General features: G+C 40.4%; 1 protein-coding gene and 1 long non-coding RNA gene across 11 annotated transcripts in view; one reads left to right on the top strand and one right to left on the bottom strand.

Moving 5' to 3' along the window:
* The window catches only part of TAFA2 (TAFA chemokine like family member 2), a 528067-nt gene that overhangs the window by 33872 nt on the left and 481732 nt on the right, over nt 1-12463 (bottom strand). For all 10 annotated transcript variants that reach the window (XR_012078767.1, XR_012078766.1, XM_072973860.1 and 7 more), the window contains 2 exons: nt 12098-12250; nt 10859-10983 (listed from right to left, as the gene is read on the bottom strand). Coding sequence is in view for 8 of the 10 variants with exons in the window: in XM_072973860.1 (XP_072829961.1) it covers nt 10859-10983; nt 12098-12250 (278 nt within the window). In the remaining 2 variants the exon portion in view is untranslated. The remainder of the gene's footprint in view (nt 1-10858; nt 10984-12097; nt 12251-12463) is intronic.
* On the top strand, nt 4640-6791 carry LOC140700380 (uncharacterized). The gene is made up of 3 exons (XR_012078774.1): nt 4640-5117; nt 5872-6016; nt 6396-6791. It is a non-coding gene; the product is annotated as an uncharacterized lncRNA (long non-coding RNA).

The raw sequence follows: 12463 nt of genomic DNA, 5'->3' as shown, positions 1-12463 counted from the left end.
TATTGACTGGGCTAATCCGACCGTAAATCATGGGAAGCCAACATTGCTGCTTAATAGGAGCAAAACACAATAATACTGAACCATGGCTGCTGAAGGTACATTCAGCAGCTAAATCACTCTCATTTTTAACAAGTTCAATATAAAACATTACATAAAAGGAATTCCCTGGCTTAGTATAAACTGTAAAGATTTTTGTTTCTTTGCTTTAATTTGGCAATTTGAGTTTTGTATCTTAGATCACATTTTAATTGAGTGGCTGATTTTGCTGTAAGTAGTAATGCTATTTAAAGTTTTAAAGTGTTCTATAAGCTCAAATCATTAATAAGTATGTGCAATGGTATAAGGTTCCAATATTCTTATTTGCTGGTGGCAATTTTAAATTATTTTCAGTTTAATCAGCATTATTACTGTGGCCCCATACACAAAGTCCCTCCCCTTCCCCTCCTCATATATTTTATAACTGGTAGAAAATTTTCAAGTGATTTAATAGTCTAGTCCAAAAAGTACTCATTCAGTGTTAGATTCTTCTCTATGAATAGTTCATCAAGAGGAAAGTCGTCTAGTTGAAAAAGCATTTTGTTTCCTTATTGTAGCGCAGCACCAGATGCAAAAGTGAAAACGATTCAGTCTTGACGTCACAGAACAGTGTTTTCATTGTGCTTAGTCACTACATACTAAGGAAACAAAGTACTGAATCAATTGCCCTCGAATGGCCTAAAAATCTGTTATCCGTGAGTTTTAGGAGGTTACAGGTCATGCAACACTCAACTGCCAGTATCCTCCTGTGGCACCGGCGCAGACCTCTGTCCCGCCGCTTCTGCACCTAAAAGCGATTTATTGACTTTCTCTCCAATTGACTGTGAACTCCTGGACAGCAAGGAGTCATAATGTTTTTTAAAAAATTGAATCCCCAAAGCCTACCACAGTATCAGGCACATAGCCACAAAGCAGACCTACAACTGATCTCCAGAATGAATGAACGAATGAGTGGATAAGCCTCCCTTGAATCGAGTTTGTTGATTCTGCAAAAGGGATTCACATTCTTATTTTTTTTTAAGTTTCTCTACTCAGCCATAAAAAAGAATGAAATAATGCCATTTGCAGCAATGGATGGACCTAAAGGTTATCATAATAAGTGAAGTAAGTAAGTCAGACAAATAAATCCATGTATTTCATGGCATCACTTATATGTGGAATCTAAAAAAATGAGACAAATGAACTTACTCACAAAACAGAAACAGACTCACAGACATAGAAAACAAACTTATGGTTACCAAAGAGGAAGGGGAATGGATAAATTAGTTTGTATCTCCTAATCCCAAACTCCTATCATATATAAAATAAACAACAAGGACCTTCTGTACAGCACAGGGAACTATATTCACTATCTTGTAATAATCTATAATGGAAAAGAATATGTATATATATGTATGTATGACTGAATCACTATGCTGTATCCCAGAAACTAACACAACATTGTAAATCAACTATACTTCAATTTAAAAACACAAAACAATAAAAATGTTGCTAACACTCCATTCTGTTTTAAATAGATGCATATTCTGCAATGTTTACACTGTGTGACCAATGACACCACCTAACCAGGAGGCAAGTTTTAAGATTATGAGAGAGTAAATAATATTCAGTTAATGGCTCATGAACTTCCATTATTTCTTGCAAATACCACGTTCAGAAAGAAACTGAAAGGCCACGTACTCTGTCTGTAGGTTCTATATCCTTGTGGTATCAACTGACAGCCCTGGCTCTCTGGAGCCCCCTCCTCTATGTTCTCCCAGACTCTGGTCTCTTGGTTTTCCTAGCTCTCTGTCCACACTTCACGTCACTTAGCAGGCACCTGCTTCTACATTACCTGCTAACGTGTCGTTGATGCTCTTCCCTTTCAACACGTTCCTTCTGAGAGCGCCTTCTTAATTAAGCATTTCAACACCTTCTAGGGGATAACTATTCTCAGGTTTCTATGGCAATATATCAAACTATCCACTTGATATCTCTACCTCACCATAGCTTTATCCATTAATATCACCAACTAGGTTAAGCAAGAAATATCTTTCTAGAATTTTCTTTCACTAACCTCTTATATTCAATTAATTACCAAGTTCTATAGATTCTGCTCCCTGGCCCTTGACACTCCCACTAGATCAATCCCTATCTTAGTTCAGGCCCGTTATTTCACACTTCCCTCATTTTCCTACGATTGAGACACTGCAGCCAAACAGACTTTATAAGGTGTCAGCTGGACCCTTCTCTTCTCCTATTTAAGGTTATTCAGTGATTCAGCAACCGCTTAGAGGGTAGCATCCAAGCCTTCCAGCCTGGCAGTAAAAATGTAATGCTTCCCCTCCCAGGAATTCCCTGTCACCCCACTTATGCTCACACACATGAAGTTCCCCCATGAACTGATTTCAATTCCAAGAGTGAGACGTTGTCTTCTACACCTCCACGCCTCTGCATAAGCTGTTTTGTGTTTGTTTTAGTAAACTGAACTAGTCAGCTCTGAATTTCTGCTCATCCTTTAGGTTACAAATGAATGACTTCCAGAAATGAGGAACGTACTGTTCCCCAAGGCAGCACATTCAACACCGTCCTGAGATGACACCAAGACAGGTATTCCTTGCCCTCAAGTATACTCTTTATAGTTGCACAAAACAAATATATATTTTTTTCTTTCACATGATATATCTTCAAATAATTTAAAACATGTGACTCCTAGTACTTCTGTTCTCTGGGGTAAAGATCTACAAAACCGTTTACATAAACTTCTTTTTTTCCTAGCCCACTGAAAGTTGGGCTCCAGAACTTTCCTGGGTATCACTGATGAGGTCGCACAATGAGATTATAGAGTGAAGCTCAACTCCACCCCTTGTCTGATGCACAACTCAGCCAGTGGGGCCATTACTCAGAGGTGGACCGCCTGGCAGGGAGCTGGGATTCACTCTCATCCTAGAGAGATTTGGGGATTAGGCCATAGCTGTGTCTTCCTCCACAATCTAAGTGCAAAGCATTGGGAATTCTGAGCTTAGGGGATAATTTACCCCACTCTCCAAAGAAAATAAAATTGTATCTGAAATCATTGATTAAGAGATTTAAATTCCAGTTAAAAACGTGTGAAGAGTAGAGGAGGGAAACAGGCAGGAGAGAATGTATTCAGGAAAGGTCGTTTTTGTTTAATAGGAAGGCTTTTGCCCACCGCAGGAAGAGAAGGCGGCACAGAATCCCAGCAGCCAGGGCGCCCCGCGCCACCTGCCCTGTTCTCCCGCGTCCCGGGCTGTGCCGCTCTGTTTCCGGGCGCTCCAGGGACAGATGCGTGCTGCCTCTCCCAGGAATACTTACCTCTGAACAAACAGCAAGCTCCTCAATCTTAAAAACAAATGCCTGACAGAATTTTAGCCTTCCATTAACAGACAGGGATATTACTTAGGAAAGAGCCTAAAGATGTGCCTCTCGGTTGCTAATGAAATTCTCTGATGCCCAAACTAGATTCCATTACAACGTGTGAACATTCACCATCAGTTGTAAGGTTATAAGCGCCGTATTCAGAGTAACACCTACGAATCAACACTTGGCTCAAGTACCACGGAAGCATTTCCATCTCACAGGAACTTCAAAGCACTCACGTGCTTCCCATTTCTCATTTTAGTTGTAAAAATATAGGCCAAGCTCTGGAAATCTAGCCCTGATGAAACATTTTTTTAAAGTCTTAGCAATAATTTCCAACAACTCTCCAAAGAAATAACAAGGGAGACACTCCTGGCTCTATTAAATTAGAATTAATTAAGTAAGCAGCTCTTACATTTAAAGTATCAGGTTTAAAATGCCACTTTTTATAGTGCTACTTCCTGGACACCTGGCTCGGTGTCCTGCCTACCCTTAGACTCGAATCTAATTGAGGGGGAAAAAAAAACCCTTTGATAGAATAATTTGTTTCTTTCCACCTCACTTTTGAAAACTTAATATTATTCGAGTAATTATACAGTTCTTTAAGTGCTTTTTTTTCAAATATCCGTATCACTTGAGATTTAAAATCTTTTCTAATCTGAATTTCACTCAACGTCTGCATCTTTTTCTTACTACAGTAAAAAAATTTTCATCTACTCTTCTTAATATCAAGTTCAAGATGTTACAGCATATTTAATTTTCCATTAAATTAAATCAGCTAGATTTAGTGGCTATTAATGTAAAACACAGAACCTGCTCTTCCCACAGTTCTCTCCAACTCACCTACTGGCACCTTCCTCATTCTGTTAGCTCAGGACAAAAACTGAAGTCGGCTGTGACATGCCTCACGTACCTTTGTAACCCGAAAATCTGCGCCCCTGCCCTTGCTCACTTCCCCCAGCCGCGCCAGCACCGCTGCTGTCTCCACTGTGCTACCGCCAGGGCGGCTTCCGCGGCAGGCGCTCCGCGCCCGCCCCTCCCTGCACCGGGAGCGCCTCGCGGTGGTCCACAGGACACGCTCACCCCCCAGCTCCTTCAGGGTCTCAGCCAAAGCGAAGCCTCCCCCGACTCAGCAGTCTCCACCCCGCCCTCCCTGCTTTACCTTCTCCCCGGCACCTACCACCACCCACCATACTACATGCTTTGCTTGTTTGTCTTCATTTTTGTCTCCCCCTGTCGGGGAGGCAGAACGCGCCCTTTGGTAGGTAGGCGCACCTCCCAGATTGCCGTGCCCTGAGCAGTCAGAGGGGCACTGATCTAAGCCCGGCTGTGAAGGGGCTTGGCCGTGGGATTGAAGCTGCTTATCAGCTAGCCTTAAAATAGGGTGACCAGCCCGCAGTCTCTGGGCAAGACTGCTGTAGTCATTTGAGCTTTTAAAAGCCAGAGAGTAAGGCGGCGGAGAGCGGGGGAAGGCGGAGGTCGGAGAGACTCGAAGGGCGAGGAAGGCTCGGCACACCGCGGCTGCTTTGAAGATGAAGGCGGCGGTGCGATGAGGAAAGCCGCGCTGACGGAGGGGAGAGGCCCCCCGACGGCAGCTCCTGGGGCCGAAACCTCACCCCGACGTTCACGAGGGACCCAGTTCCGCCCAGGAGCCTGAACGGGCTTGGGAGCAGATTCCCTACTGGGGTCCCCAGGAAAGAGGCACAGCGCAGTGCGAACGGGTAAGCGCACTCGGATGTTGGGTCGAGTCGCGAAATGTGCGGTAAGTCACTAAACGTGCTAAGGCAGCAACAGAAAACCAATGCATTCTAATAAAACACAGGCCCTGTGAGGGCAGGGGTTCTCATCCCTTTTTTCCCCCTCCTGTGCTATGCTTTAGAACCTAGACTACCACCTGCAATAATAGACAATAAACACTTGTTGAAGGAAACAATATATACAGTTCATACATTCTTTCCTATGAAATCCATATTTTACAAGATTTTCTTGAATTTTTTATCCCAAAACATTGACTAAAAATATTTAAACTTAAAATGTAAAAGGTGGATTGATGTGAAACCTGTCCATTCAGCAGTTTGTGCCTTTGCAAGTGCAGTGGCCATCACATCCATGGAGCCGACACGAGAAGCAATCAAACACCACTTCTAAAGGAGCAGTTTTCAAACTGCATGTTGTAACTTAGTGGCAGGTTAAAACGTCAATTTATGGGGTTGATGAAGGGAGGGAGGGAGGGAGAAAGGAAATGAAACCCCCCCAAAATGAGAACTTTGATTTTACTGTGGAGTGTATAAGTGCAAGAGAGAGAAAGTGTGAGAGTGTGTGTGTATGAGTGTGACTGTGTGTGTGCTGTGTGTGTTATGTATATGTATATGTGCTAGATCACAATGTAAGCTGTATTTTTTTTACTTGGGTACCATCAGAGTAATTTGGAAACCCACAGCCGTAAAGGTCATCGTGTTCTGTGTTGCGGACCAGGTGCAGTTTAGAGCCTGACCACAGATGAAATAAAGACACAACAACAGGGAATGTGTCTGTTAAGAAAGGACCACACTCCCCGAAATTGGCAAGGCAGGAAGAGAGCCTGTGAATGAATAATTCACACAGATTGCACTACCTTAAGGTGAGGAAGCGAACCTTTTTCCTTTCGCTGTGTTCTTCCTTTGCCTTGGGCCTGGAACAGCGCCCCCGGACACTGGTCAGACCCCCCAGCAGAGAACAGTGACTGGGTCTTGGTACAAAATTGGGCAGCATCTGGAAGGGGATGACTGGAGGCTTTAATTAGCAAAGCATCCTAAAATGCTATTTCTTTGCTCCCTTAGCAGGAGAGGATTAAAAACCTAGCATCACCTATTTTATGAGATTAGCCAGTTACCAAGTATCATATAAATTTAGCCGGAAAGGAAGTTAGAAATGTCCTTGGCACGTGGAATCAAAGAATAAATATCGGTTAGTCTTGAAATTGAATCTAGCTCAACATCCTCATTTTTTTTTTTTTGCAGATGAGGAAGCTGAACCGCAGGCTGATGCTGCCCCCATTATTGTAACAATGTTACTCTTGACTTCTATTTACCAGTGATCCCAGTGTTTATTGCTAGTGGGCTGCATATGGGTAACAAAAAGGGTAATGCAGTTGTATACTCCTCATGCCCCCACTCAAGGGCACTCTTCTGGCAGGGAGGGTCTATATATAGCTTAAGAGCGCATGCTTAGCATGCATAAGATCCTGGATTCAATCCCCAGGACCTCCAATTAAAAAACAAACCTAATTACCTCCCCCCAAAAAACAAAAACAAACCAAGGGCATGCTCCAGGTGGACAGGGATCATGCTTTAATTAGTAACTACTGCAGTTGGGGAAATTAAATGAGATAATACCTACCATGCACTTAGCTTGCCCAGCACACTAAGTAAATGCTTTCCTATTTGATTTTGTTGCTTTGATCATATATGAGCATTCTTAATAAAGAATATTTATGCACAGAAAATTTTTAATATTGATTGATTTTCACTGCATTATACAACAAAATAAAATCGTATTCATACCCTTAAAATCCAATTATATTTGAAGGGACATTAAAAAATTACAGTGCTCTTGTCTGCTTAAGGCACTTTAAGTAAATGAGTAAAGATGAAAGAATTCCAATTGGTTAAAAATTACTCAGAAAATGTCTTCTTACGCATATGAAAAATAAATAGATCTAGGATTCATGATTCATAACGATAATATTTCTAATGAAAATATAAAATCTTCATAATATCAAGTGAAGTTCACTTTTCCTTATGTAAGAACCAGACAATAAAAGCTGCATGACCACTGGGGTCTGGAGTTCACACTAATGGCTAAGGGCTGTAAATCCTAAAAGCAGAATGTGACTTCTTTTAGTAGATATTCCACAGAGAAAGAATGTCCAAACATTAAAAGAAGTGAATCACAGTCTTTTTTTTCCTGAGGATTCCAACGATGTTATCAAAGTTTTTTTCCTCAACTCTTACAAGTTCCTACAGCACCTTTCCCCTCTGCGTCTTTCATATCATATAATTAGCACATAATTATGTGCTCTTTCACACTGGCAAGACTATTCTTTTATTAAGACTCCTTGAAAAGTTCTTTATTATTTATCTTTGAAAGTGAGTTTGAAATCAAAAGGCTTTCACGACCTTTCCTTGCTTTCTTTCTGACTTTGGAGTTCTTTAAGGTAATATAGTGGATGGTTACAGATGTCAGATGCAGTCGTAAGTTTTCACCTTTAAGTGAGACAAAGGTTTGCATCCTCCTTTCTCTCCAGATTAAATGTTTGGGGTTTTGAAGAGCATGTATGCAAAATACTGATGTTCCAAAAAGGCTGTCTGTTCTTTGCCTTTTCCCCTTGTTAGGACAACTAGAAAATGGGTTAGAACAATAAGCTTCCTGAATCTAGTACAAAGACAGAAGGAGGATATAATTAGCATTTATGGGAAGTACAATATAAATTCCAAATTAGTCTTAAATGAGGAATTCACCCAACCCCTGATCTGTAGTCAGTTCTGGAAAGTATCGTGCATCTCTGCCAAGGCCAAACAAGCCTCATTGCTGCTTTTGGCTGACTGCTCTTTCCCTAACGTTCAGTCTACCAAAGCACTCCAGATTGGATATGAGCAATTATGAGGGAGGGTGTCCATTATTGCAAATTTTAATCATTTCTCAAGCCATTTTGCTTGCAGTGATAATCCCACAAGACCAACATATCCCGCATAAGAAACCCAAATAGCTTTTGGCTGAGAGCAGCTCTTCAGTTACTTGGTAACCTATTCCTGATGAACTTCTACACTTCCCCCTTTGTGGCGAGGACCTGCCAAATCAGGGCTTCCCTGGCTTCCTGGCTCACTACAGCCATGGCCGCCTTACTACAGCCTGGCAAGTGGACAGTAACACCAATGATGAAAATAACGATCCAATTTCTTCTCAATAATGTTGCTGCTGTTTATATGTGGCAAAAACTACCTCTTTCCGACACTTCCACTGTGGGCAAAGTAATGTGCCAGAACGATTTCAAGAATTTTTCTTATCGCCTATACTTTTGGGACTATCTCCATGGAAATGGAGGAACCATAATAACCTGATGACGCTGGAAACTTTGCTTCTTTGGGGCCTCAGGGAAATTCACCCAAACTGGACTTTGTGAGCCAAACTAACGTTCATAATTAAACATCATTTTGCCTAGCCAGTTGAAATGCCCTGGTGACCCTTTGGTTGAAAATATCTAAGTAGCTTCATTTTCACGAGCAATCTTTTTTCTTGTGAAGGAAAAAAAATAATAATAATTTGCTTTGATTGTGCTCAAGAAGCTCCTTCTCTCAAGTCTCCTCCTTCTCTTACACATAATGATTTTTCCTTTTTAAATGAGAATCATAGACTCTCAGGGTTGGGAGGAATCTTAAAAATAATTTCATACGAATACCTACTTACGCATGAAACCTCTCTACAATCTCTTCAAAGAGGTCTTTCATTAACAGGTGTCTCTGGGGCAAGAGAGATGAAGGAAAAATAGAAAGGGCGCTCCACTGTATGTGGGGTACCACCTTACAATGGAAACAAACCAGAGGACCTAGATGTGGTCATCTCTGCTCATGAGTTCTCATCCATCTGGTTTCACCATATTATGAGGAATTTTTGAAGCTAAGTCGTCAATTTAAAGTTTGGACTATTGAGAATACAGCCCAACAGGGAGTGAAGCAACACTTCTGAAAGAATTTATTATGAGAATTTAGATCACATGGTCTTGAACCTTTTCATTTCAGTGATCCAAACAGTTAGAAATAGTGATAAAGGTCTACCTCATATGAACAGAATTATAGAAAAACTTTCATCACTATTACTTATTGAATAAGATAAATGACCTAGTATAAACTACAGGTTAAAAGAGTAGGTTCAGGAATGAAAATGTATGGTCTGAACCCTAACTTCCCATTAATGAGCTGAATGACCTTGAGAAGTCACTTAACACTTTGAAGTTTTCGTTTACTCAGCTGTAAAAAGGAGATAATAATATTACCTTCCTCACAGGGCTATTAAGAGGATGAAATGAGCTAATTGACATGAAACACATTATTCAGTATATGGCATATGTTTTAAGTATCTAATAAATGTTAGCTTCTTCGTGTCTACTGACATATTAAAGGCAGAATTTAGACATAGCTCACTATTTTTTAAAACTTTCAAAATCTTAAATCTTCAGGAATTTCTATGCATGCTATTTTAAATTAAGGATTAATAGTGTTAGTAAAAAATTTTTTTCATGCTATAAATGGCTTATATGGAAATTTCACATTGCCAGAATGGTTTTAACAAATCAATATGGATTGTACCATGTGCTAACTGAATAAAACAATTCTCATTAACTGATCATGCCCTCCATGGGTTTTGGAAAGGCGTGTGAGCATTTAACCGACAAGTTAAGAGTCACGAAAAATTTGACAAAATATAAAGTTATTATTTATGATAAACTTGCTTATTTCTGTGTATGTCTGAATAGTCAGTAGACTAAAGATATTACGCAACATTATATATCTGATGGGATTTTAAAATAATCCTCTTGAATATGTCCCGACAAAGTTTTTAAAAACTGCCGTTGCTAAACAATATTGTAAATTAACCCATCCCTAGTTTTATGTTACTTTTTACAAAACATTCTTCTGTTCTAGTCCCTAATTATCCAATTCTAATCAATAGTCAGCTTTCCCCTTGGAGCAAAAAGCAAAATAAGACAGAACTTTCATTTGCTGATTCCACAAAGAATTTAAATTCTTACAGTCCAGAAATATCCACTGAGGTAATTAGAAAACTCAAAGAATACAGCTAACTATTTTCCACTTCTCTCCTCTCCCTGAGAAACCACTCATTGCAAGCTAAGTGCATCACTGTCTGCAGAGCATTTCTTTCATATTGACCCTGAGATGTGAAAACTCCTCTTGGTAACTCATTATGATGATTACAGTCTTGACCATTAGAAAACTATTTATTGATCCAGAAATCAGGAGGATCAAAATAATTACTTTGACAAAAATGAAAGAATCTTAGTCGGGAAGTGTTTATTGACTCATATATAAATCTCCTTTTTTTCAGAATGTATTCAGATTACTATGCGGCTGAATAATGAGGGGTTAGGGCCACCTTCCCAGCCTTTAACGTGCACCCTCGGTGGGGGGGGGGGGGTGCACCTTACTGTGAGTACCTGTGCACGAACAAACTATGTGTTAGATAACATGACAGTTGACGGCAATCTACAGAAGATGTTATTCTGAGTGAAATTAAAATGTGCTATGGAAAAAAGTGAATTAAGGAGAAAATGGGGACAAATGTACTATGGAAGCAGTGCTCTCTCATCCCGCAACCACCGCTTAAAGACGTCATCGCACAAGCTCCCAGCGCTGTGAATTCAGAGGACTTCTGCTTCCCCACCTTCCCGAGGCGGCTGTGCACTCACCCTTGTTGTTTTCACCTTATTCCCCGAGGAGCAGCTCCATCCTTTCCGATCCGGCAGGACTTTGCATTCCTCTCCCTCAAGACACGGTTGCATATGGCACCACCATTTCTGTTCCACTATTGAAGCTTCGAGAGACGGGAAAATCAATTCAATATTTTCTTTATTTTCTTTTTGGCCTTGTTAATGCTATGGGAGCACATTTAAAGAGGAACAAAAGCCGCCTGTTTTTCCCACCAGTGGGTAGATTACGTTTTAAAGCATGCTTCTTTTTTTTTTTTTTTTGTCCAAAGGGAATAAATCTAGATTTTCAGACTAAAAACATTTTTTAAAAATTTTATTATGGAAAGAATACTTAACACTTTAAGAAGGTAGATCGCATGTTAAGTGTATAATACAGTACTGTTAATGATGGGCACATTTTTTAAGGATTTCTTCATGCAAACATATAAGCTTCATGAAAACTAAGGTATTGGAAAGAAACTATGTGGATGTATGCATGTACTGATTTACACAAACATATAAGGAAATGAGTCCATGATCAGTTTGGAATCAATATTTTATAATCAATGTAATATTTTCCGCCAGTAGGCTAAAATCAGGAAGGTGTTGGAGTCAACGTAATTTTTTTTTAACCGTGGTCAGTAATCATCATCACAAGGAATGCACCAGGCTAATGTAAGCACTTAAATTATTATTTATGATAACATCAATTATATAGCCCTGCATAAATATTTATGGCCTATTGTAATTAGGTGCATCCTCCAATAAAGAATGTTTTTTATGAGTCTCTATAACAATATTTCAGGTGAGTTCTGGCCATAACTAAACACTCCCTAATATGTATGGTATTTATTTTTTCATCGTTAGGAACCATGCATGGGTTGAGGTACCCATATTATTTAATCATCTATCTTCATCTTTCCTTTGCCAATATATTTACACACATACACTCGCTCTCCACAGGCACATCAGTATTTCATGGTATCAAAGTGAGAAGCGCATGGACTCGTTGCAACCTCTTCATAATGCTTTTTGCCACAAAGCTGCATATTGCTTAAGATCTTAAACTTCTTCCAGCATATTTTAGATTCCAGTATTCTCCCCAGATGTCCTCGTATGTACCACGTGATTTATGGTGTGGTCCCCCAGGACTGAGCCCAGTCATCAGCCTGACAGCAGGCTTCCGGTTCTGAGCAGCCCCAGCTACACTAGCACGACGAGCATCGGAAGAAGCCTCACCATCCACGCACGACGGAGCAGCTCGTGTGGTGCCTGCCACCTGGCCGGGGAAGCAGGAGCACTTGACTGTTTGTGACCGTTCTTCTATCTTGTTCTTATTACAGCATCTGTGGAGGGCCACCACCTCGCAAGTGCCCGTTTTAACATGGTGAGCTGCATGGACAAAAACAAAAAATGAGACAATGCTGAGAAAGCCATGGAGACCCCCCCTTTTTTTTTAATTAGAGGCACATTAAATATAGCTCTATAAGGGAGCCACCATGCATGAAACTAGAAATACAATGATGCTGACTCCACAATGCAGATTTGATTTCCTTCCTAAATGTGGTAGGACCATTTCCATCAGTAAATGCTTGGTGAAGCAGG

This window comes from Vicugna pacos, chromosome 12 (genome assembly GCF_048564905.1).
Source record: "Vicugna pacos chromosome 12, VicPac4, whole genome shotgun sequence".
Taxonomy (NCBI): Eukaryota; Metazoa; Chordata; class Mammalia; order Artiodactyla; family Camelidae; genus Vicugna; species Vicugna pacos.
This window is presented reverse-complemented; position numbering and strand designations above follow the sequence as displayed.